This window comes from Corapipo altera, unplaced genomic scaffold (assembly GCF_003945725.1).
Source record: "Corapipo altera isolate COAL_440 unplaced genomic scaffold, ASM394572v1 2b, whole genome shotgun sequence".
Taxonomy (NCBI): Eukaryota; Metazoa; Chordata; class Aves; order Passeriformes; family Pipridae; genus Corapipo; species Corapipo altera.
In genome coordinates this window covers 36,205,993-36,232,284 of record NW_020884874.1, presented here as the reverse complement: position 1 = coordinate 36,232,284, position 26,292 = coordinate 36,205,993, and the positions used below count along the sequence as shown (strand labels likewise).

General features: G+C 37.2%; 1 protein-coding gene across 2 annotated transcripts in view; it reads right to left on the bottom strand.

Annotated features, from left to right (window-relative positions):
• The window catches only part of FAM120B (family with sequence similarity 120B), a 49,153-nt gene extending 23,456 nt beyond the window's left edge, over positions 1-25,697 (bottom strand). Inside the window, exons 1-6 of one of the 2 annotated variants that reach the window (XM_027634154.1) lie at positions 25,649-25,697; positions 23,865-24,912; positions 20,184-20,364; positions 14,357-14,452; positions 8,296-8,468; positions 4,164-4,256 (exon numbers count right to left, since the gene is read on the bottom strand). In XM_027634154.1, coding sequence (XP_027489955.1) covers positions 4,164-4,256; positions 8,296-8,468; positions 14,357-14,452; positions 20,184-20,364; positions 23,865-24,884 — 1,563 coding nt within the window. In that variant the 5' untranslated portion in view covers positions 24,885-24,912; positions 25,649-25,697. The remainder of the gene's footprint in view (positions 1-4,163; positions 4,257-8,295; positions 8,469-14,356; positions 14,453-20,183; positions 20,365-23,864; positions 24,913-25,648) is intronic. The other variant, XM_027634155.1, reaches the window with a different exon arrangement.
• Positions 25,698-26,292: the final 595 nt, after the last annotated feature.

Below are 26,292 nucleotides of genomic sequence, written 5' to 3'. Positions count from 1 at the left end.
GATTAAAATAGAAAGAAGAGAAATAGACAACCTGGGGTCCAAAATTTAATTCTGACCTTATGTATCAGCTCTATGGGAGGCTTGGGCAAAGCAGAATGCTAATCTACCATATAAGGGGGGGCAGCACAAGAAAACTAGAAAAAAACTTACCAGAAAAATGTCTTCCCTTATCATGTGCACATTTTGGTATTATGAGACCATCGATCTTGAAAAATAATCAAATCTTCATGTATAAACATTATGTTATTCTCAGAAAGTAATATTTAATGTACAATGTAGTTACATGTCCACAGCCCACTTTCTTTCAGCATGAGATAAACTATATTTTTTATGGCTTTAACCCACTTTATTCAAACCATAGACATTTCTGTTTCAGAGATTTGTGGGTTTATGGATCTCATTAACTATGAAATATGGACAGCATATTAGAAAGCAGATTTGAAAGTCAATGATGAAAGGCTCTCTTCATTCTATCAGAAGAACAGGCTCTATATTTTCTCTCATATTTCACAGTGGAAGTTCAGTGTTCTGCTACAACATACTTGCTAATGGAGTCCTTTACAGAAACAGACTTTTTTTTTATTAAATTAGTGTATTTCACAGAATTGTTTACAAGAAGTAAACATTTTTTTTCTACATTTAAAATAATACTATAGTGTTGAGTCCAAAATGGTAAATGAGCAAACAACTTCATAAAATTTTGCAGATGCTGACTAAGTTTAACATAATTCCCTTCAAAGCTCTGTTACTAAGTCTTTTTAAGGATCACTTTTAACCTTTCAGTGGAGAATAAAAAGTATGATAAACAGTCTAAACTCTATTCCTGATTTCCTACTATAAACCCCAGTTATTAATTAGTTATGTACTAGTGTAATTAACTGCACTGGATCATTTGATTTTAAACACAAACATTAATCTGTTAAATACCTACTGATAACCTATTTACTAACTATTAAAATAACAGTCTATCTCAAATTTGTAAAACGACCACATAAACATAGTAATGAGCAAAACCAGCTTAAGCTGTTCTGAGGTGGGATCTTGAAAATTAGATTCTTGAACGATAATACTCAGAAAGCTTGTTTTTCTGATCATTATTCTTAGAGTACTTACATAAGGTAGTCTATTTATTTAGTGTACTGCTCTTTCAAAAGAAAATTCCCTGGACATAATTAAATTCATCCACACACCACATTTCAGAAGCACAGAAACAGGAAACAGACCACTTTTTACTCTTCCTGTGAAGTGAGAGTAACATCATATAAATCTTGAAACTGATCCTGGTGCTTTCCCAAAATTACAGGCGGCTTATATATGAAGAAAAAAAGTATTTTTATGGCTATTAATACAAAACAACATCTTTTCTTGATATAGCTTGACAAGACACAACTATACAAGAAACTGAAAAAGAGCAACTGTTTACCACCAGGAAATCCACGTCATTAAAACACAGGAAGGGAGGTTAATTTGAAGGCAAACGGGAGAAAGGTTTGAAACTGTTATTAATCTATTCACAAACTCAGAAGGGAAAGAGACCAAAATCTTTCCTCACTATTCCCTTTAGAGGGATTTATTCTGACTTAAACTATTACCAAAGGCACTATTGCGAATTTTAATAGAATAAGACAAGGAAGTGCTCTACAAAATAGCTTGATACAAAATTTTCAACTGCATTATAGAATCTTTTGTTGTTTTTTAGCACAGCAGAAAGCATTATGTGACAGTGCATGAAGTGCTTTCTTATGCAGCAGAGGGACAGAACTTTGGAAAGGACCTGCCAAGAGCACACAGAAGTCAATTCCAACAACATGCTGCCCACTTCATGAGACAGTGTAAGACCAGCTTCACATTTCATGGACTTTTATGCTCATAACTCTCTGCCGTAAGCTTGTGGGAAAATAACACAATTTTGTGAACAACTCTGAATTACTACAATGCTGATAAGTAGCATACATTGATTAATATTACATGTTTGCAACACTCAGATTTCAATTTTCACAGAATCACAACACGAATGAAGCACACAAAGACCTCTAATTCAAACAGAATAAACTTTCAAACACTTCAGAAACTTCTGTAGTAATACCTAAGTGTATCTTAATGTATATATGTAGTAGACATTGTAAGATACAAGTGCACCTATAAACAAATTGTTTCAACACTTAAACTTGGTTTCCTTTATGCTTTTGCTGAATGACTGCCACACAGATTTGATAAAGTAATGATACTCCCAATGTTGAGTGCAACACTATGTGCAATAATGTCTTTGACAGAAATAAATCCTACATTTTTGCTGTTTTCCATATTGTCTTCATTTCATAGCTTCCTTTTTGTTACACAGATCTTACACTTGATCAGCTGCAGAACAAATTTGTGATGAATTTTAAAAAAAATGATAGGAGACTGGACTTTATCTGTTATAGTGAATCAAATAATGAAACTGGAAGCACACTGGTTTTGTTAATTTGGTCCCTGTGCACTAGAAACAAATGGATGGTAATAGCAGTGGTTGGTTTACCTTGCTATAAGCAAAAAGTACTTTTAAAGTTCTCACATGAACGGTTCAAAGCAACAGAGAATTTATTGGAAATATAAGCGAGATTTACAGAGTGAAGGTCTGTTAAGGTTCTAACCATCTCTAATCCTTTCCCACCTACTTCTACATAAACCCACAACTCAAATGGCCATTGACACGTACAGTCTATGCCCTACACTAATACTTTGAATACAATTTGAAGCTGTGACATTGAAAATACTCTTGTATAATGCCATATGCAAGAAGATAAATTTAAATGGTTCTACTGCAATAATCGTCTAGCAACCTGCCTTTTCCACATGTGGATTGAAGAAGACAGGAAAGGAAAAAGCCAGATTTGCATGGCATATATAAAATATTTAAATGAACTTGTGACTAATTATAGAATAGTGTAATCCAAATAGTTTTCAGTACAGTGGGAGATAGACAACAGGTTAGCAAAGGCATATAGTGCCTTCGGAAAGCTTCATAAAAGAGTTTGGCAAAATAAACACTTGAAGAAAAGTCCAAAGATCAGTGTTTACAGAGCCATAGTGCTGTCTGCTCTCTTATATGGGTCCGAATCATGGGTCATTTACTGCCACCACCTGCGACTCCTAGAACGCTTCCATCAACGCTGTCTCCGCACAATCCTAAACATCCACTGGCCACATAATCCACAGATTATGTGACCAACACATCTGTTCTAGAACAGGCAGCAGTCACAAGTATTGAGGCCATGTTGCTGAGAACACAGCTGCATTGGGCAGGGCACATCTCAAGGATGAAGGACCACCGCCTCCCTAAGATCTTGCTTTATGGTGAACTTGCCACTGGCTGCTGCATGAGAGGAGCCTCGAAGAGAAGATACAAGGACTCCCTGAAACAACATCTCAGCCTTGGCCATATTGATCAACATAACTGGTCTACTCTGGCCTCCAATCGGGAGGCCTGGAGACACACCATCTATAACGCTGCTGATGCCTTTGAGAACGCACGCAGGATCACCCTTGAGGAGAAAAGGCAACACAGAAAGAATCGTGCCTTGCAGAATTTACCACCTAAGGAGTCTTTCTGCTGTGCCTTTTTCAATTGGAAATGCCTGTGTCGTATTGGCCTTTTTAGCCACCGATGTGTTTGTGACAAACGTGGGTAGAGACCTTTCCCAAATCTTTGTTCGCGAAGTCCAGCCATGATGACAGTGGGTCACATAAAATTTTTCTGGTTAGGTTTATACTGTGTTTATATTCTCCCTCAAGTATACTTAAATTTGGTTTAATGTAGTGATTTTCATACAACCTATGTCCCAAAACACAATCCTCCTCAGTAAAAAATAATGTAGCAATGTTGTAAGACAGGATTCACCACTACAAAATTTTTAATCAGATCAAAGTCTGGAAGCCAAGTAAGGAAGAAATCTAAGACTACTTTGCTCACGCTACTTCACAACCACCAGAAAATGTCCTTTCCATTTTAATTTTTTGCGTGATTAACAAATGTAAGTATTCACATGAAATGCAGCACATTAAAAGCCTATGTATTTACCATGATCCTTAGTTCCCATATCTGCAAAAAATTAATGTAGAACAATTTTCCCCCAAAATATTTTTCATGACCATTTTATGCAACAAATTATTCTGGTCCATACCTGCAGACCTGCCAGTTGAGCAGCTGACTTCCCTTTGAGGCAGAGAATGAGTGCCACAAATGCATTTAAGTCCTCCAGAGAGAGGCTATTGACCTAAAACAGGTGAAAAAATAACACATTATCTGAAGGCTCTGAAGAGAAACTCTCCTGAAAATTGACTCCTCTTGCTCAAGCACATCAAACTTAGATCAATGACCTCATGGAATTATGACCATCACGAATGCATTGTCTAGGAAAATACACTTTCAGGGAACAAAATACTTTCTTTCACAACTTGAAAGAAATGCATATCTCAATATTTGTGTATAGTGTATATACATGGATTTCCACACACCAAAAAAAAAAGCCCACCCCTCTTTATTCCCTTTTCCGCTTCCCTTGAAGTTTCTTAGTAACAGGAAATAACTTCATCTCTGTAACATCAAGCATAGTAAAAAAATGAGATTAAAAAAAATTGCTTTATAATTAACATCCAGGATAAAATCCTCTTCACTGAGCCACAGATGTGATGACTATTGTGTTTTTTTTTCAAATGCTTACACAGTTATCTGTTGGAAACTTTAAAAATAATCTAAAATATTTAATTGCCTACTTTTACCTGAATTTCAGGATTTTTAGGCTACAAATTGAAGTGGGGAAAACTCAAAACTTTGAGAAAACTACATCTAAAATGTTCAAGTGGGGTAACATAAAGAAAAATTCTGAATTCATGTAACAGTTCACTCTAATACTTCTATGACTGAAGGGGGAATGGGGGCTTTTTCTGCTGTGAAAAGGTGTTCTGACATTCTATAGAGGCACAGGGTCACCTCAGGAGAAAGACAGTGCCTTGAGACCAGCTGGGATGATCCTATGACAATACCAGTTCAGTTCTGATCCTTTCCTTCCTCTTATAAGAGCATTATGCACACCAAGACCACATATCTGTTACAACTGTTGAGGCTATAAAAAGGGCTTTAAAGCAAGATCCATAAAACATTACAATTCCTTATCAATTGGAACTTGAGGAAAGGTTTCTCTTGCAAAATGTGGAAATGTGCATTGTGGGCTTACAGAAAAGTTAAAAGGCCGCCTAAAACTCTGCATCGCCTTTCTTTAAACAGCTTAATTTTGGGGGAATGTTTTGTACATTCTATTTCAATCCATTAAGAGCTTCTATTTAGTGACAGATAAAACGAAAGAGAGAAAAATTAACAAAAAAGTATTAATGTAAATCAACAGGAAAAACCCCCAAACATTAAGAAGCCATCTATAATTATGTCATTCATTTATTTGCTTAGGAGAAGTAACTCATTCTTTCCTCCTCAGGATAAAAATTATCTAACCACTACTGAGAATTTTAAAAAAATTTTTAAAGTCAGGCCTTGCGTTTTTGCACTGCAAAATACTTTCCCCTCTATGATGCTGCTAAATCTTGCATAAAGCACAAGAATGGGAGGGATATTAGAAAAAATTTAAGCTTTCAAAATGCTCCTTGGTATTCATTAATTCCACCTGTCTGCTAAGATCTGATAATGGCCTTACTTTATCCTGTAATTCAAGTCAGATGTCACCTTTGTGTAGACAGCAAGAAGAGTTTTACTGAACCTGCACATTTTATATATTGAAGTAACAGAAAAGTGACTTCCACCTACACAATAATTCTCAATACTTGTACAATTTTGTGCTAAGAAAAGGAAATCAAATATTGCTTGCAAGTACAACAGCAAGAAAATGCCTCTAAGAGAGCAGAGGAGCCAAAACACTTACAAATGTAAAACCACTCCTTTGGAGAAATATTTTATTCAGTAACCAAACTTGGAGAGTTACCACAATTCCACTGTCAGATTTATTCCAAAACCATAAGAGATTGAAAGAGATATTTCTCCTTTCTTTGTAGACTTCACATTTTGATATTTGAACTCATTCACTCCTTTCCCAACTTTAAAGACAGACCTGTTATTTTGTAAATTTTTGTTCTTAATTTGGAGGATATTTGAAAAGTACCCTCACTGAAAAAAATATTTTTCAAATCAACACTTTCTTTACATATTTAAGGTTTATTACATTTTTTCTTACTTTAAAAAAAAATGAATTTTTCATTAAATATTTGCACATAAGTTTTGAGGAAGCCAGATGGATTGGCCAATATGATGGTTCCCATAAAAACCTAATTTTTAGGTTAGATTGAATAATGAGGAATAGAATTTTTAAGAAGTTTATTCTCCCTCGCATGAGTTGAAGGAAAGCTTGAAGCCTGCTTCAAGGTAACCTACAATTGGTCAACTTAAATAATTTTTGAGAAAACAATCCACCTTCCTTCTCTAATAGAAATTTAAGACTCAAGTGTAAAGTAAAGACAAGAATTAGATCACAGTTAGACAAGCATTGTTTTCTCAGCTATAAAACAAATGGAAGCAATGCGGACAGCTCAAAGCATGGCTGCTGACACTCTTGCTCTCAAGTTTTCCTCTCCAACACCCCAGGAGAACAAATGGACAATACTAGAGAAATAAGCAACATTTAAAAAAACTCAGCAATGAAAAACGTTTAAATCCGAATTGATTCCCTAGTCTCGTTCATAGGGTAGATTGTATCACGGCAACTCAGAGACCAGAAGAGAATCAGAAAAACAGGACAGATGTTGAGAAACTGGCACCACCATGAAAAACCTTCCATCAAACTAAGCCCTTTCCATGATCTCTCTGCTATTATTGCTGTTGAAAAGAAGAGTTGTGAAACTGCTTTCATCTCTGTTTTTAACAGAAGCCATTGGATAATGAGTTCTGAAAACCATTTAGTAAAACCATATTCTGAAAACCATATTAGTAAAATTTAAAAGCATTTTTTAAATTTTACTAATATGCTGTGATCAAGGGTCAGTAAATCCACATTTCTGTAGGTGTTCCCTCCTGTTACTCCTCTTTGTAATCCCACTAAAGAAATCCTTCTCAAACACTTTAGTTATCATGCTATGAAAGATTTTGCAGGATAGCACAATAAATAAATGAAACAGTGATAACAGATAAAGAAATGAAACTGCAATTTCATATTCAAATATGAAGAACACTTCAAGTATGTTAAAAGCTTGGTACATGATATGTATCTTGCTGAATTTAAACTGTAAGGCATGAAATGATGTTTAATGAGTTTCATCTTCAAAAAACCTTCAATTTATATTCTGTGATACAAAAATTAAAGAAGAAAAAAAAGAGCTATATGAATCACTTGTATAATTCCCACATGTATTTCCTCAATGTATCATTTAAATTTGAGTAAACACAAAAAGAAAGGAAAAGTAAGGGAGAACTTGTTTTCATGTATCACATGTCAGTATAAATCTGCTATTGAGGAAAGTGAAGTCTGAGAAAGCAGAACAATAGACAAAATGCAGTTCAGTGCAGGCACAAGTGAAGCAGAGCTTATCAGATTAGATAAAAGCATTATAATTTTCTCATCCTCAGAGAGGAAAATCTGTTTGTGAGATCAGCATTTGAAATGAGGCAAGCACAGACAACATATTAAATACCTAAGAGAAAAGTAAACAATGAAGAAATATGGTATTCAATCTTGTGCCCCTTTTTATTACAATTAAGGTAATCAAGCTGCCAAATATTTGGAATTATAACAGAACTGCTACCTAATGATCCTCTATTACTCAGAATTTAATGAGAAGAGCCATATTCTCAATTCTAGCTTGAAAATGAGTAGATTGACAAGATGGTGTGAAAAAGCAGTGAGAGCTAACTAAATATTTATACTGCTGTTTGCATAGCCTGCATAGTCACCTGAAGGAATGTCTTCTTTTGATGACACAAAGGAAACACAAAAGGAGCAGCTTTAGTTTGCAAACAGGTCCCAAAAACCAGGGGAAATCCCTCAGTTTATACTCTCTCTGTTAAACTGCCCAAGAGGTTTTGTCACGGGCATGTGAGAGTTATGATTAACGACCAAAAAACCTCAAGTATTTCTTGAGCAGGATGGTGCATGTTAAGCAGAGTAATTAAAAATACTGTAATGCAGTACTGTTATATTTGATCAACTATGCCTACAGTAAAGATTAGGACAAAAATCTAGCACAGGCTAGCAAGAAATAGTTTATTAGTCAGTCACATCAGCTGACAGTAGAAGAAAAAGCAACTGTCCCAGTTACCTGCATCATAAGATAGGTCAGCAAGCAACAGAATCCTGCAACAGGTGCTTCTAGAGCTTGGAGTTCTTCCATCTCATCCTGAAGGTGAAAGCATGCCAGAAACGTACTATACCGTTGCTTTTCCACATCAGGTCCTTTGGCAAGCCACAGTGTTTTCAAATTAGGTGTTCCACCTACAAAGGAAATCCATTATTTTATTTTGGCAGCAACAAGATAAAACACGTTTACCTCATTACAATCTGAAAGGAAACAACTGATCTGCTCTTGGTACTCACAAGGATCACAAAGCTGAAAATAAAATGTATTTGACAAAACTTGCATTGGAAAAAAAATAACATAAAAATACGGCCTGTAACTTAAACAAAATTTATTGAATACAGGCATGTTTAAGCAGAATGGACAGAATTAAATTGTTACAACAACATAGAAAACTTTGAGACAGCAGGCACTCAACCTATGCAAAATCAAAGTTTGCCTGCAAGTGTGTTCTTTCTCTTGGGGATCCAGAGCATTAAATGAAGTTCACTTCATCATGAATAGCGATTCAGCAGAAAACAACTAGACCTTTTTCTTCTGTCTCTCCTAGAGCTGGTGTATCCCTGAAGGATCCTCACATTGTCTCCCTTATAATCACCTGTTTTAATTAACAAACTGATCACCTATTCCACTTGCTGGCAAACAGGTATTCTCCATAAAACACTGTGTTGGTATGACTCCTCTGCAGTAGGTTCCAGTTTGGGAACAAAAACCAAGCTGATCTGGTATTTTGCACTCCATAGGCTACTGTATGAAACACTGCTGCAAACACACACAAAAGAACTGCCATCAATTATGAAAAATGTATCTTTCAAGAATTTCTATACTATCATTCATGCTTGTTTCTAAATCCTTAATATTTACCTCATGTTGCCATCTCCCAGCTTGTGACATGTGTGAATGAATACAAAATTTGCTCCTCATTTAAATTACATTTAATCTGTTATCAAAATAAACATTAATGCACGTGAAATAACAGAACAGCTAACTGGTTATGCTTGAGAATCTCAATAAAAGAATTGTACCATAAAGTACTGCTGCTTCTGTATTTAAATAAAACGAGGTGTGAATTTTAAATGTGGACTAATTAAGCAACATTTGGTAACACCTTCTCCTTTTTTATGTGACATGCAGCAGCTGCAGACCAGTTAAGAACACTTGGTGATAATAAATGGTTAAAGTGACAAGGTGCTGAAATCTACATAGACAATGTTTATTTAGCCAGGAAAGCCCATTAACCAAATGGTACTAATTCTTTGGAGAGGGGGAAACTAGAAGAGAAGTTAGTACTTTCTTTCTTTATCTCCCTGATGGATGTTTTCTTTACTACTTTTAAGACTAACTCTCCTGTCAAAAGTTTTAACTATGTAAAGAACTACTATCATAAAATCTATAAGTCTCTAACCTTATTAAGAAAAGGACCAGTTGCTTGATTGTAGGTAGAAATGCAGGTTAGAGATAACACAAATAGCGGCAGTGAGTGGGCCAGTATAGACAGCACCAAAATGACTCAAATTAGTGGTTTTGATATTGGTAATTGTTGCCTTAAGAAAAAAAAAAAGAACCACAGAGACTGACTTCCAGGAATTAAAGCAAATATAGCATGCAGGAAACCAAAACAGAACAAACTTTAAACTTTTCCTATCAAGTCCGAGACAATTTGTACATGGCTTCTGCATATGAAGAGATACACCAGAAATCAGTTAAAGCAAAGTTCTTTTTTGCATCCAGGGTTATATCTAATAATAGAAATCCTTCTTTCTTCAGAATAAAACCATTAACTCTGTCAATATTCAGGATTACATATCTATATTGAGAGAACTCAACAAAAAATTCAAGACATCTCTTCCATAAACAATTCCTTACACTTTCAGAAACATCTACTTGCGCCTGGGAAAAAGAAGTATGGATAAATTATGAGTTATTTAGTCTGGAAAAGAAAATTTGATGCTCTATCCTTTTGGAACACACCAACCAAAGGTGCTATTTTTCTGAGATGATCTCTTCTACAAGTAATAAAATACCATGTAGTACCCAAGACTGATCTATTAACTCTTAAATGAAAGATAAGTAAAACAAAGAAAGAAATACTCTGAAGTTTAATGACTTTCCTATCATACATAAAGTCCACAGTAGATTCTAGGATTCATATACAGTAGACCCCCAAAACTGTTCTCTGCTCTAGTTACATTCTCACTACATAATTTACAGTAATTAGAAAACATTCCTAAAAGAGAAATTTACTTGGATAGGCAGGAGAAATAATTTACTTTCAGAACATGTCTAGATATTTACTAAATTAACCTAAAAAACAACCAATAACAAAAGGAAAACACAGCAAAACATACTTAGGTATATACAATTGATACATCTTTACTGTAAAGATTAGTAATGAGAAAATTATCTATCCTACTGGTTGTAGGAACCTCAAGTTCCTATGAATTACTCAAGTGCTGCATATGCTTACAATTATTGTCAACACACAAAAAACTGTGTGAAAACCATATTCACTATAATGTAAACTGTAGTCTTCAGGAACCTCAAGAAGAGGAGCACCACAAAGACCTTCAAGTAGGTTAAGAGATACTACTTGCCCACACACAAACACACACAACCAACAAGTTAAAAGAAAAAGCATGAACTGAATTACTTTTTATATTTTTTCCTGTATACTCATATATTTAATGAAATTGTCATACGGAAAGCAGTATGACAAACAAAAGCACTTCAAGGGAATACATAACTACTTATTTCATTTGTTTGAATTTCAATTATTGATTTATGAATATGCAATACATGCAAAAGTTGTGGAATGCATTAATTATATGAGATCGTTTAACTCAAGGCTTTTACAAAGATGATCCATACATTCATACCAACTTTAAACAAGTCATCATTCTGCATACAGATATAAATGTATAATATTAACTGTTAATGTATATTTGAAGTATTGACTATTGAAATTTTAGTTTATAACATCAGTAATAGAACTTTAACACTTCTTCAATTTTACACACACAGGTAAATACCGAGTAGTAAAAATAAGCTTATAAAAATGTACTTCTCAACAATTGTGGCCAATTTTAAAGATGCCATAAACCCAAATGCCAATTAAATCTGACCATTAAATAAGTGTTCCAGAGACAGCATTTTGAACCTAAGCATATTCATGTCATATTCCTGTAAGAGGCAATGATTAAAATACTGAAAGTACATCCAAACTCTTTGGTATGAAGCTACAATATCCTACACATTTTCAGAAATTAAATGAACAGCAGAATCTATATATTTCTAGTAAAGACTTTAGAATTTCTTCTGTTCCATATAAATCGCACACATATCAAATATATCTGCTATGTTCACAAGATATGGATGTTAAACAGTATTTTCCTGGATCACAGATCTTCTAATAAAATTAATTTCTTGATGACACTTTTTATCAATTTAAGTGCTACTTTGTCAATGTGTGGGAAACAATGATCATATTCATTCAAATGAAAACAAACATTCCAGAAGCAAGAAAGAGATACAGAGAATGTGAGCAGGCACAGATGTTAATTCAGAAGACTGTCTCTCAAAAAAACCCAACAATATATATATAATACGTATGGTATTTTAAATATATTTTAAGTCATCATCTTACTTACCATACTGCCTTTAAGATTCGATATTTTATTTAAAAACAGAGAGCTAACATTCAATCTATCACCTGCAACTTTTCCTGATACAAGGCAGTTCTGCTGTTTTGTATAAAAGTTAGTGGAAATTCTACCTTTTTTTTAAAGATCAATGCAAAATTTAAAATATTTATTGTTATGTAACTACAGTTCAAAGTTAATAGCTTCTTCAGACTTTTTAATCTAAATCAAATTCAAAAGAGTCAGGATTTTCCATATATTCTCAGTACAGCTCTAAACTAGTTTTGATGATAAGGTTATAAGTTTTTTCAAAAAAGATAAAACAAAGAACCTTCCAAAATTAATTATACTTGTGAATTTTCTAATAGGTTCTTGGTAAAGTTTTTTTTCTCTTTTCACGTAACCTGATCTTGATTGACAGCTTTGAACTCTAACTTCCTATAACAACTTCTTTAAATTTAGCTCTAAATATGATCCCTGTCTGAAAAATGTGATGTGCTGTTGAGGACCTTATATGGTGAATTAGAAAGTCATGCTGTGGAAAATCAAAGATGCATGAGTGAATGTAAGGCATACAAATATGGACTGTAAAAATTTTAGAAAAATATTTGTTCGCTGAAGGAATGACAACAGAGGACTAAAAATAAACACTAAAAGTCCTCCTCCCCTCTTTTAATAGTCTGCTTGAACAGCCTTTCATTACTGAATTTGCAAAGATTATGGCTGAGAAGATTCTGTTTTTATAAACTCCACTTACGTGGTTGCTATAAAGAAACAAACACAGTGATTTTAAATCCTGTTTATTGTCAACATAAAGATGGGTTCTATGTATCATGTTTGCAGAGCTGTAGAACCTGAGAGTACACGAGATTAAGTGGATTCCTCTCCAGAAAGGGAGGAAGGAAGTATAATATCTGGGATTGAAAACTTCACAACAATAAATACAGTATATTTGCCAGGCAATTTGAAGTGTAGGTGTGGTTTATACTTTGTCAAATTTTGTTTCCCTCTTTTACAAATGCATGTCCTCAGACCATTGTATGCTGAAATAAAACAGTTGTACAGGACAGACTCATCAACTTTTACCCTGCATATTCTTATCCATTTGCAAAATTTCACAGCAATTTCATGCTATCACAAAGCGAATTAGATAATCACCATCCTAATTTTGTATATGGGGTACTGGACAGTGAAACCACTGTATATCAAATAAAAACTCATTTGTACTTTGTCTATATAAATTATTTCTTTCCAAACAGCCCTTTAAAAAAGATTTTGAAAAGTCTGATATCTAAAGAGCAACTGGTTTTCTTTCATCCTTGAATGTGAAGACTCTCATTAAACATATGGGTTAGGATACCTTAAAAGAAAATTTATTATGTATTTATAAAAAAGTGCATGCATTTCAACTTTTTCTGAATCTGGATTTACAGCAGACAGAACAAGGACTACTGCAGAAAGCTCTGGTGCTGAGGGAAGAAGTGCTGGTGATTATTCTCAAAAAGTTGAGTAGATAACTCTTCTTAACAGATATCAATGTTATTGTAAATCAATGGAACAAATTCATGTCATACAAAAGACTAAAAAAGCTTTCGTGCTGCTGATCCATGTGATAGCAGATGACTAGACAGAGAGATAGAGCTGTGAGAGTAAAGGTGACTACAATAGCATGGACAAATGAACAATCACAACAATTTTCCCTCTGAAATAAAAAAATTGTTACAGTACTGTTTACTTCCAATCCTAGACTTGTATTGCATGATACCATTTAGTGACATAGACAGTGCTCAATCTTTTCACTTAAGTGTATTATACTTTCTCATAAATATATTTCTCATAACTCTAATTTCACTAAGAGTGTTCATTAATGTGTTTTTTACCAAAGGGAAGAAGACAAAACACACAAAGCTTGAGGCTTAAGACAATAGAAACAGCTTGACAGAAACAGATAAGCTAACTATTTTTTTTATTGAAAGCTGGAATCTCTTTTTGGGTTGTCATAGCTGATCTAAAAATTACTCTTCTCTACATTCTCCATCACTCTCATTAACACATTCTGTAAAATAGGTAAATGCACAAATTTTAATATGGCCCTGCATACCACCTATCCTGGCCTTAGAGCAGTATTTAGAACCTCTAAGAAACTGTTTTAAGTTTAGAACTGATGTTCGAATTAGCACTGGGTTTAACAAGACACAGCAATAACATGTATCTCAAAGCTGAATCCTATTATAATTACAAAAAGCAATTACAGGCATGCAGCACTTTAGCTCCTTGTTCTCCACAGTCATTCTGGATTCTATATCAAAAGGATGATGATGGATTGTCTAACTTCATTTTAGTGAGGTCATTCTTTCAGTTTAGACTTAAACACATATTTATTCTACCTGGAACACAAGGTTGTACAGGTTGTATTAGCTCCGGTTGCTTGAGAGGATTTCCAAAATAGACAAACCACTCTTTTATCAAAGGATAGGCTCCACCTAAAAAAGACAGAATTGGATTAATAAGTCAAATACAAGTATTGACACTAGTAAGCAGTTGTGACCAAGAAAAAAGTTTTAGCAACTTTATGACAAATCAGAGCAAATGAAGAGAGCTTCAATCATGTACTATAAACATGAGTTCAGAGTTGGGAACTGCAGCCGAAAATATAACCACAAGAGTCTGTAGAAAGCATTTGAAAACAGCTTTAGGCCTTCCCAGTATGAGGCAGTTCAGGAAGCTTTGGAGGCATCTGGCATAGCTTAGGGACCTACATGAGCTACCTCAGTCTCAGGACTGTCGCACTGCCACATACGCAGGCAGTGCTTAATACGATTCACCTCCCAACTTCCCCTGACATCTCCTGTGTTAGGGTTTGAGCCAAAATCTTTATAAGTAGGCCTTGATGGCTATTTGAAAGCTGACAACGATAGAGCCATGATAGAGCCATCCCATCGTAAGATGTAGAGCTTTTACAGCCCATTGTTCAGACCTTTTATCTAGTATAAAGGGATTGTTTATGCATAATAGCTCAAGTGGCTTCCTAGTCCCTAACCTCAACTGTGCCCTGCCCCCCACTAAAGAGTAGGGTGTATCTTAAACTAAAAATGTCAGTACTTGAGTTGTGCATCTAACTACTTGATGCTTGGGAAAAAAACTACAAACCAAAAAAATACCCTCAGATAAATACCAAGAATTTAACCATTTTTCAAATGCAGTCTATCCAATTTACGATAGTCAGCTCAAAATCATTCCACTGCAGGTCTCCATAAAAAAAAACCAACAAACAAACAAACCCAGAATCATTGTTTTTATAAATGGTGCTTCTGTATTCTGTCCAGATTTTGCTTAAGGTAATCATGTCATAGTGCCCTAAATTTCTACTCTCTACCGTCTGATAAACAGTATAACTTAAACAGGTTTAGCTGGTCCTGGGCATTTGAAGTAGTGTTTCAGATCTTTTCTTCTTTTCCTTCCCTTGTCCTTTTGAGGTTCACAGAATTGCATCTCTAATTCCTTCCAGCTCTCACCCTGTGCTGAAGCCACTGTTCTTAAAAATTCCTGCTTTTTATCATGAATTCCAATCTCCCTGCAATTTACTGCACAAGTATTTCTGATGCCATGTTGTGAACCTTAATCAAAAACTTCACCAAATTAAAACAAACCAAACAAATCTCTCCAACACTGACCTTCCATTCTCCACCCAAAAAAAAGTTTTGTCACATGAATTTCCTGATCTTGTTTATAGCTCAGTGCTGGAGATGACTGTTGGCAGGAATGAATGAGTAGTGTCCTGTAGTGCAAGGGCAGAAATTCCTCAGATGGAATTCTAGTGTCAGGGACAAGGGACAGGGAAAAGAACATGACAAAATCTGTTTTACAATCCCTGCTTCTTCTTCCTTCCTTCCTTACCCACGGACCTGCAGCACAAACTCCCAATAAAGGTGAGGAGGGACTGAAGAACCAACAGATGGACTATGGGGGACAGTATTACACCTAGCTTGCCACGTCTCACTGTTATAAAAAACTGATGACATTGAGTATAAAATTAAAAATGCCTACTCTAGGGGAAAAAAAGAGCCTTAAACTGTACATTCCAGTGGCTGAATAGTCTCACATTTTGATTACAAATCATTGTCTGTGATAATGCTATTTCATGCACAAACCCCTCCAATATAATATCCCAAAGTCACTTTCAGAAACATTCTGATGTTTTAGCATTGTTTTAAGATTTAGTACGTATTTATTCAGCTCATTCAGCCTCCTAAATTTTAGTCTAGTTTCTTAAGGAAGCAAACCTAATAAAATTAGGACTTCTGTCTTATAATGCACTGTTCTGTTTCAACTAAATCTGACAAAGCAGAAGTGATTCCAAATGGATTAAAGTCCTAAATATTTTGTGAAACTGGTGACTCAGATGACAGAGGGATCCTATTAGGGCACCAACCGAAAAAAAGGCAAGAAAGTCAACTTATCTGTTTTATCCAAACAGACTAGAGGGTAAATCAATACACAAGTAGCTGTAAAAAAGCTAGAGCTGAGAAAAAAAGGTAGATGGGATTTGGAAATAGCAGGGAGCAATAGAGAACATGCTTAGGAACACCACATATTGCACAAGGGAGTTGTCAAGGACATGAGAAGAAATTAAGATGCTGGGAAGAAGCACGGAAATAGAAAAGCTTTGTTGAGGGGAAACTGGCAGTGAGCATCACTCTTTGTGAGTTCCACAGTTCACAGAAAAACTTATCAAAATGTGTCTTAATTCTAAATACCAGTGAAATGCCAACCCTCTCTGCATGGAAATAGCTCTGGAAAAAAATCCCTAACCCTTTCACCCAGCACACTTAAAGAGTATCAGCAGTGAAATTTAAGAAATAACGTTCCTTTGTTTAAATAGATTCTGAATAACCTGTGGAAGCAATGCTTAGGTAGCCTAAGGAAAGTTTCAACTATGTGCAAAACACAAGACAGCTGGAAAATGCTGTTACATGTGTTTCTCTACACCTGCAATAATGCCAGCCCTCCTGAGTGGTCACTGGTGATAACCGGCAAAAATTCTGCTAGTGAAATGTTTTTGACCGTGTCAAAGTGAGAATCAGTCTAGCCTGCTAATGTTAGAACTGGGAGTGATGCCAGGACTTCCAGGAGCTGGCCACGGGCTTAGGCTACATTACATAATGTCCTAATTGGCAACGGTCATGCAGGTGCAGATATTTCCATAGGCTGTGTTAGTGCCAAAACCTGCTGGCTTTATTCTGAACTCTTTGCACACACAAGAAAGAGGTTGGCTGGCCTATCAAGATACATTATTTATTATTATTTTGCCCTCCTACTTGAATTTTTCCAAAAGTACTTTTTATAGGAAGGATGCTAAAAAGTTGACAATTTATATCACTATATGGAATATTTCAGGTAATAATCAGAAATAGCTCAATTAAGCATAAATGTACTTTTAAAATAGGCAACAAGTGGCATGTTATCAGAATCACCATCAGCCCCCTGATGGTGATTTTTTTGGAGGGTCAAAATTAAGGCTGTGATTCTGCAACATTTCCATGAGTAGAGATACATACATGCTTACCGTACGTCAAACTATACCAAAGCCATGAGCAATTCTTTCAGCAGCACTGCTAACTTTTACAGGAGGCCGCTGATTTGCTCACTCCAACACTCTGCCATTCCCTTGGGATGTTTCACCACAGCTATATGTGGCTACACAGATTCAGATGGGGAAACAAAACCAGGTTAGTTACCTGACTGCAAGAAAGGGAGGGAAGAGAGAGAGAGAGAGAGAGAGAGGCTATTTTCAGTTTCTCAAACTAGGCCACCACACAGCTGCACAAACAGCTGCACCAGCACAACTGAGAGGATGCACAGAGACTGAGATGAGTGGCTGTGTAAGAGAATTACTTACACTGGCAGCAAAAGAAACACTTATTCCACTATGGTTTCAGGCAAAGTGGCATGGTATAGGCCAATGGTTTCAAAGGATATCAAAGGATATCAAAGGTTTCAAAGGACATCCTGCTCCTATGGATTTGTGGGTCTCTTAGGCACCCTTGGAAATCTCACCCTAGATGTTCAAAACTAATAGTATCTTATTTCAGAGTAGAGGAGACAGTTTACATTATATTTAACCTGTTTTTACTAAAACTGTAACCACTGTTTTTACTAAATGTGTAAATAAGCAGATTTGCAAACTGCAAGGAGGTCAGTTTCCAACACAGGGTAATTGACAGATATTAAGGAATAAAAAAAAGGATCACTAACACATACATCACCACTGCAAACTGGAACATTGTGTAGAGTTAGCCAAGTTAGCTTCAAATTTGCTACATCAGCAGCTGTATCATTATGGCAGCAGAGTCCACATGGACTAATCTAATTGGTTGTATTGTTCCAGTAAACTCCTTTTTAATGCTAATCCAAAGTGATTCTGCATTATACTACAACCCACAGACAGTACTTCTTCCCATCCAACCTCTTACGAAACTACAAAAAACCAGTCAACTTGACCACATCTGAGGGAAACTGGCAAAAGATTCTACTTACTTGGTATAGAACAAAACTTCCTTGCAGGTTTAGCAGTGAATCCATAAAAAAATAATGTTTACACTTACTTATGAATTCCAATATAGACTCTGACTAATGATCTACACTCTTGACTTAGAAGCAACTATACACTGGAATACAAAAACAATCCATGAACTACTAGGAAGTGACATGGTTAAAGCAATTAGAGATAAATAAACACACTAAAAATGCAGATTTAATAGAGGTGTTATGCAGACACACTCTACCTACCTTTCTGGAAGGGTTAAGAATTGAGGGGACACTATTATTTATTTTAGAAAATTATCTCAAAAATGAAATATATTTGAAGCCTGAACTAAGAATAAATAATACATGCTACATGTGGTTTTATTCTAAAATCACTTTCTTAAAAGAAGACATCTTTCACATTCAAATTTAATTTTCAGTATGATTCTAAATTAATGTTTCTGTATTTCAGTTCTAATCTTGGAGTTCTAAACCCACTGTAACACAAATGTAGATCTGCCTGTTACCCTGACATCTCACAGCAAAAAATTGTTAATTAGAAATTTTGGTCTGGGTGTTTCTGAAAACATCAGTGAATATCCTGCTGCTTAGAGGAATAAACAAAACTCAGGCAAGTTATAATTGTCTACAAAATGTAGAGGTAGCAGGCCGAAAAATGAAAAATGACAGATATGCATGATTACTGCTGAGATTTTTGTTACTGTCTCCAAATGACTATGTAAACTCTGATTCAGTTTTTCCTATTTTTTTTTCCTATTATGGCACAACTTCAACCTCTGGCTGCTGAAGGAAGTTATGTACTTAATTACCTTTCTGTGCCTTTCTAAGCAAATATTTTGAATATTAGGTTTGGTGGCGGTGCACTTTCATCAATAAAATGTAAAGTGATTACTGTGGAGAAATCAACATATTCAAAAGAACAAAAGTTCAGTACACATTTTATTTTCAACTCACTGCCTGAAAGACACTGTAAAGATAACATTTAACTAATGGAAGTCTTAAGAACACGAAATTTTCCAAGGATGTGAATAAAGAACTCTCTGTCTTGGAGCAGATGAATAGAAGCACAGATATATGTACCTGCTACAGAATCTGTTTATACCCCTGGATAAAGAAATCATATTTTCTTGCACTTGGATGAAAGAACTAATAATCGCTGGCATGACTACTTGCATTTGCATTATTACAGTAACTATATTTGACTGGTCTTAAAATTGCAGACTTAGAATCAACAGAACATAAAATTTTAACAGTGCATTATTGTTTCTGCAAAAGCTTATTACAACTCACTAATTCATCAGAAGCCACACTTACCAAAGCAACATAAGGTTTCATACACTCTTAAATCTTCAAAAATCTTCTAAAGATCATTGTTTTGCTCAATCTTTTGATCATTAACTACTTTCACAACTTCCCATTTAACAAGGAAAAAATCCCCAATTTTTTAAAATCACTTTAAAATGGAACAGCATGTAGAAAAAAGCCCACAATTTCACTGTCACATTTTCTCTTGATTGCATAAGAAGTACACTTCAGCCGCCCAGAGTTTTTATCCTAAATGCCGTTTATCCTAAATGCTGATGTAGCCACTGAAGCAATGAATTCAAGATTTCATATTTCAAAATTGAACATATGCTTGAATAATGACGTAAGTAGTTTAATTCTTACCTTTTCCAGATTCCAACAAGACAGAATAAATATGCTGACGAGCAGGGCGGTAGATAAGTGACTGTCCAGGAATTTCTGTATCAGAATCATCTTCCAAAGAGTTGCTGCACTCAATAACTCCATTACTCAGGATATTGAAGACTGAATAATTTTCAGATTGGATATGCTGTTCTTTAGCTAACTGTTTTTTCAAAGGAAGAAGAAGGCATTATTTCCAAAAATAAGAAGGATCAAAATGTAACAAAATGTATTTACTGTTTGAAGAAATAGTTCTTTTTCTATCAGTGACAATAGACGGAATAGCCAGGGAGGGAACAAGTCCTTTTTCAAATAACACCAGTATACTGTAGTTTCAGACCTCTATCTTTTTGTAGACAGGAATCCCCAGGAAACTTGTTATTGTCTTTCTTAGCCACTCTTTTAATTCTTAAAACTTGGGAGCTTGAATGACAGTTTTTTAGAGAGTAATTATTCTTAAAATGATTTCTGAATTCAGACATAGCTGTCCTCCTTTAGTCACCTGAAAATGTATCTTCTCTCTTTAAATAGTGAGTGAAGGCATGATAAACCCCAAACTTCTAATTTTATTGCAAGATGAACTACATAAGACAACTCTATTTCTTCCCTGTGCTGACTTTGTGCAGTTTACATTCTGGCAAAATCAGAATACTTAACTTCATGACACATTTACTTTGCAATAGCTCTTCCCCATGTACAGAAATGCAATCCACTCCAGGAGGAAGTGAGGAATCCACTTCCAGTGAGGAAACCCAGGTCTACAGGCTGCTGCTGTAAAGTAGAGTAACAGCATCACCCAGGCTGCATATCAACCATGCACTGGATGCAGATACATCTGGCTACAGCAACAGGCTAACAGAAGCCTCAGCTTAGATGCAAAAGCAACAAAGCTGCTCCCAGGCAGTGCAGAATTTCAACCAGTAACACTTGGAACCTGGACTGGCCAAGTGGAGACCCAGACAGACTTTCTACTTCACTACCTCAGACCAAAACTATGGGGGTGTTCAAACAGCTGAGCAGAGTGAATTATTTCCATGTGGTGCCACTAATAAATTCTTCAGGACCCATGCCATATGGTGAGCAGGCACTGACGTCTCTCTGCTCTGCATTCCCTGCATGTATCACACTATCTGTATTACTTGGGTTGTGCCATCCATGCAGCTATCACCGCCTCTTTCACTGTCAAATTAGCAGACCACTGGTCAGAGTTCACCATTCACCATTTCTGCAGAATTCCGGTATCTGCAAACCTGTGAACTCAGCGGGCCAAGGCTGTAGTCAGACACTGGGTCAATGCTGATCAAAACTAATTCTACTGAAATGTCATATTTTCAGAAGAAATTCTCACATGAGCGTAAAATCAATGATAGGCTTCTGTGAACAATGCCAATCAACAGAGCACTTGCTTATAGCAATAAATTAATGGTTGCCCTGAAAGAAATATTTTAGTGTTCCTAATATGTGTAAACAATGTAATCCCCCAAGTCTACTTTTGCATAAAATAAAAACCAGAATTAAGTATTTCTAAGTATGATTTGAATGAAGCATTAAACTTTTTCATACAAACCACTGTCACAGATATGGGGTCATTTAAAAATACTGCTTTATTGTAATTTGCCAATAATCTACATATCCTCATGTCCTGAAAAAAATACAAGCTGATTTCAGAAGTATTGCTGTATTCAGTGCTGTATCTTGAAAAATATTTCTGATTCATACCTACAGTCAGCCAGAAAGTTGTGCTCTTTTTTCTGAGAGAAAGAGCAACACAAGGCTACGTCCTCACAGTTGGAATTAAGAAGTGTGTCTCATTTGCATGCAGTTCAGATTATGTGCAATGTAAGCAGAACTACATATGGGTTTCAAAATATGAAGCAAAGCACACACATTACATAAACAAATATTTAAACACCTGTAACAAAAACAAAAGAGAAGTTAACATGTCTAACATTTTGACTTTAATTTCCTTGGCCCAGGGACTGTCTTCACATAGGATTTATGCAGCAACGTTGAAGAGGCATTCTTAAATGGAGTTTCTAACCATTATTATTTTATTACAGCAGTAGCTCAGCATGATGCTAGAGAACTGCAACTCTTCAAATGAAAGATCAAGCTAAGAAATAATGACCACTTGTCATAAAGACTGCATGGTACATTCTCTTAAGGAATAAGGATATTGCCACTATTGTCCTGGCCATAATCCAACGTAGATAATTACATTAGGGCTAATTTTTCCTTGCACTTCAAGCATAAACAGTATTTTTCAACACTTTATTATGATGTATGGTTGCTGATTTTTAAAATGTCTTCTATTTAACTACAACGGTCAAAAGTGACATGCATTGTACCTACGTGTGGATAATAAAAAAAGCCCAAATATATCTGCAGATTTGCTGAAATTAGCATTGCATAGGTCACAAGGTAGTTATAAAATGTTTTATAGCCTTTTTAAAGGAAAATATAAATGATACGATTACTTTGAAGTAACATGAGGAAACAGAAAAATTGTTTTAAAGAAAATGCTCAAGATAGGTAAGAGAGACAGAGAAAAAGGCTCTATGAAGTCTATGAGAACCTAATAAAATAGGAAGTGACAGATGGCTAATATAGGGTCTAAAATACACTTCCTTGTACAGATTTCCTTTTTTAAATCTCAGTATGTTATCTTAAATGCCATGAATTTACAGAATTGTACTCTAGACTTACTACTATTGCATAAATTCTGATGCAAGGTAGCTCATTTTCTATTAGGCTACCCTAAGCTAATATATCCAGTTTCCCAGAGTGACTCAATCTGACGTGCCGTCTCTCACCCCAACACCAGCACGTCCCTGCCCACGTGGGAAGCCATAGGTGAAACTGGAGAGGTGGGCCTGTGCAAACCTCATGAAGTTCAAACAAGGCCATGTGCAAGGTCCTGCACGTGGGTCTGGGCAATCCCAAGCACAAGTACAGGTGGGATGGAGAATGGATTGAGAGCAGCTCAGAGAAGGACTTCAGGGTGTTGCTGGACAAGCAGCTTGACCTGACCAGCAATGTGTGCTTGCAGCCCAGAAAGCCAACTGCATCCTGGGCTGCATCAAAAGCAGTGTGGCCAGCAGGTCAAGAGAGGAGATTCTCCCCATCTACTCTGCTCTGTTCAGACCCCACCTGGACTATTGTGTCCAGTTTGGAACTAGGTGATCTTTAAGGTCCCGTCCAACCCCAGCCATTCTACAATTCTAAGATACAATTCTGTACGAAGTTTCCACCACAATTTCAACTTCTGCATTCTTAGCACAGCTTTCTTTGGCACCTTGACTGCATGTGCCAGGCACAGCTAAGCAAACCACTGACCAGCTTATGGCTGACTTGTTCTCAGAGTAAAAGGAAGTCAATACATCATGTAATACATGGGAAGTACATCTCTATGCCCAGCTATTGGCCTATACAGCAGTTGCTCCACATTATTAGACCTGCTTCAAAAAGAGAACCACTTTTTACTAAATGTGCCACATCTACCCTCATAGTGATGCATGCAATAGTCCTAACCATGGCTCTACTTAACAGACAAAAGATTTTGCACAAGCAAATTTAATTCAGTAGGCTTGGTGTACTAATTACCAACTTCCACTAAGTTGTCATGGCAATAAAGTGATTGCTAAGTTTTAAAAAACAAGTTACCTGAAAGATTTCTTTATCTTGACAGATGGCTGATTGCTGCTGAAGAGATAACATTTGACAATTTGTCACGTTGGGGGGAATCCATGGAGACTGTTGCCCAGGCAAAAGATAGGACTTTACTCCTCTGTAAAGCAACGTTTTGTCTGATCCCAGGGGTAGCATGTCTTCCAAGCGTTTCAGGCTGCTGTATGAGCACGGAATTTTTGAGATGTAATTTGCTACACCTAGAAGTATTTTTGTTCTTCTGTTGTAGCTGTTGTTCTTGTGGGGACTGGTGGTTAAACATTTGTGCCAAAAGCCTTCCAACAAGCTTTCTGGAACAATATCATTGCCAAGCAAGGCAGCAAAGAGAGGGAGGTGTGTCAAACTAATACCCAGCACATTGCAAAGTTCCTCTCGAGAGTACATAACAGTGACCAGTCTGTCCAAACGGAGGTTCTCAATGGAAAAGTAGGGACATGTATTATAGATGAGGTAGTCACTATCTTGCCCCAGAATTCCTATGCAGTTGTGTTGCAAACCATATGCAGCCACCTCAAAGTCTGCCTCTTGCAACGTGCATACTGTTTTTTGACCAAGTGACTTCAGGGCATAACGTGTAAAAGTAGGTAAAGCTGAGGGAAGAACAAACATTTCTCTGCCTGGTTGTTTCCTGTGAGTCTTAATAAATTGAAATAGTCTGGCTATTTCCTTGGTATTATTCCACCTCCGTTTGATCCACTCCTCTCTCTTTTTCTCTTCTACCACTCCATCAAAGTAAAACACCAACTTGATACCAGCTGCCATAAAAACGTTAACAAAATCCTCTAAAACGGCAAGGTACTCCCGCCACTGGCCACCACACACCCAAAATTCTGGTGTGTACCAGTATCTAACACAACTCATGGCATCTACTACAATAACAGGTGGGAAATCAGGATGATTGACACGATGTTTTTCTGCCATTTCTTTCAGATCTACTGTTTTGCACGCATCAGGGCAAACTCTCGACACAAATCCCTGCAAACCTCTAACGCCCATGGCTGTTCTCTCCAAAACTCACTGCAGTCTGAAAGAAGAAAAATAAAAACAACATTCTAAAATGCAATAATAAGAAACATAAAGAAATTCTACAAGTAAAAAAACAGACAGCAGCCTGGAAACTGAACTGCTGTTTTTCTGCTTTTGCTGATAGTTTGTTGCCTTGTCCTGTCCTTGTAACAGTTTGAAACAGTTTCCTTGCCATCAACAAACCAGACGTAAGTACTCATTCATTCTCCCTTCCACTTCTGGTTTTTATATCAGAGAAATAAGTAAATATCAAAAGGTTTTCATAAATATGACAAAAATTTTCAGATTTATAGCCTATAGAAAAGTATGCCTAGGCAGAAAAACAAGTATAGATTTCTTATTATTAAAAAAACCTCAAAACGTGCTTATGGAATTCAAAAAGGAAAAAAAAATAAATTGTGAATTGACAGCTTTTAAAGGCATTCCCGGATCCCCGGAGTTTAAAGATCTAACACACTCCAGACAGAGTTTTTGAATGCCACCCTCTTTAATCGCAGAATGGTTTGTGTTGGAAGGGGCCTTTAAGGATCTCGCGAGCTGCGGGGGCCTCTGCGCCCAGCCCCGGCAGGGCCGGACCCCGCCTCTCCGGGGTCCGTGAGGGGACGGGGACGGGGACGGGGACGGGGACGGGGACGGGGACGGGGACGGGGACGGGGACGGGGACGGGGACGGGGCTGAGTCCGCGCCCACCCCCCCGGGCCCCCCAGTCCCTCCAACCACCGCCCCGCACTGACCCGAGCGGCGCTTCCGCTTCCCTTGGGGCGGGGCCGCGCCTGCGCCCGGCGGCGGGGGCGGTGCCGAGGCGCGGGCAGGGGAGGTCCCGGTCGGGCACGGCCGGCTGCGGGAGGGGCGCCGGGCTGGTGGGACCCGCATCTGTTCCCGCCCGCGGGATGGGGTCCCCCGGCTTTGTACGGCCACGATGGGGCCGGAGAGGCCATTGTGCCCACGAGCAAACCTGGCCGGGGCGGGGGGACGGGGGACCGTGGGGACACGAAAGCGTCGCGCACCGAAATCGCTTGAACCCCCCCCGAGTCGCACACTGGAGATTTATGTCGCTCTTGGGCAGCGCGACCTAAGGGGTGGTGGGGGGGGGCGGGTTCACTTTGCTGTGCCCGGCGATTGCCGGCGGAGGGGAACTCCCGCTTTTCCCCTGGGCGCACCCGCCGCACATCCCGGGCTAGATGATAAGGGCTCGGCTGCGGGCGCGCCGAGAGCACGGCCCGCTCCCACCCCGCCGGCAACAGGTGGGGACCTGAATAACTTCACATCTTTCCGGGAGAGGAGAGAGGGACACGGGAGAGCCGATGGGAAGATTAGATCAGATGTTATTGCCGGTGAAAAATTAAACAGAGCGGTTCTCTGGGGAGCGCAGATTAAT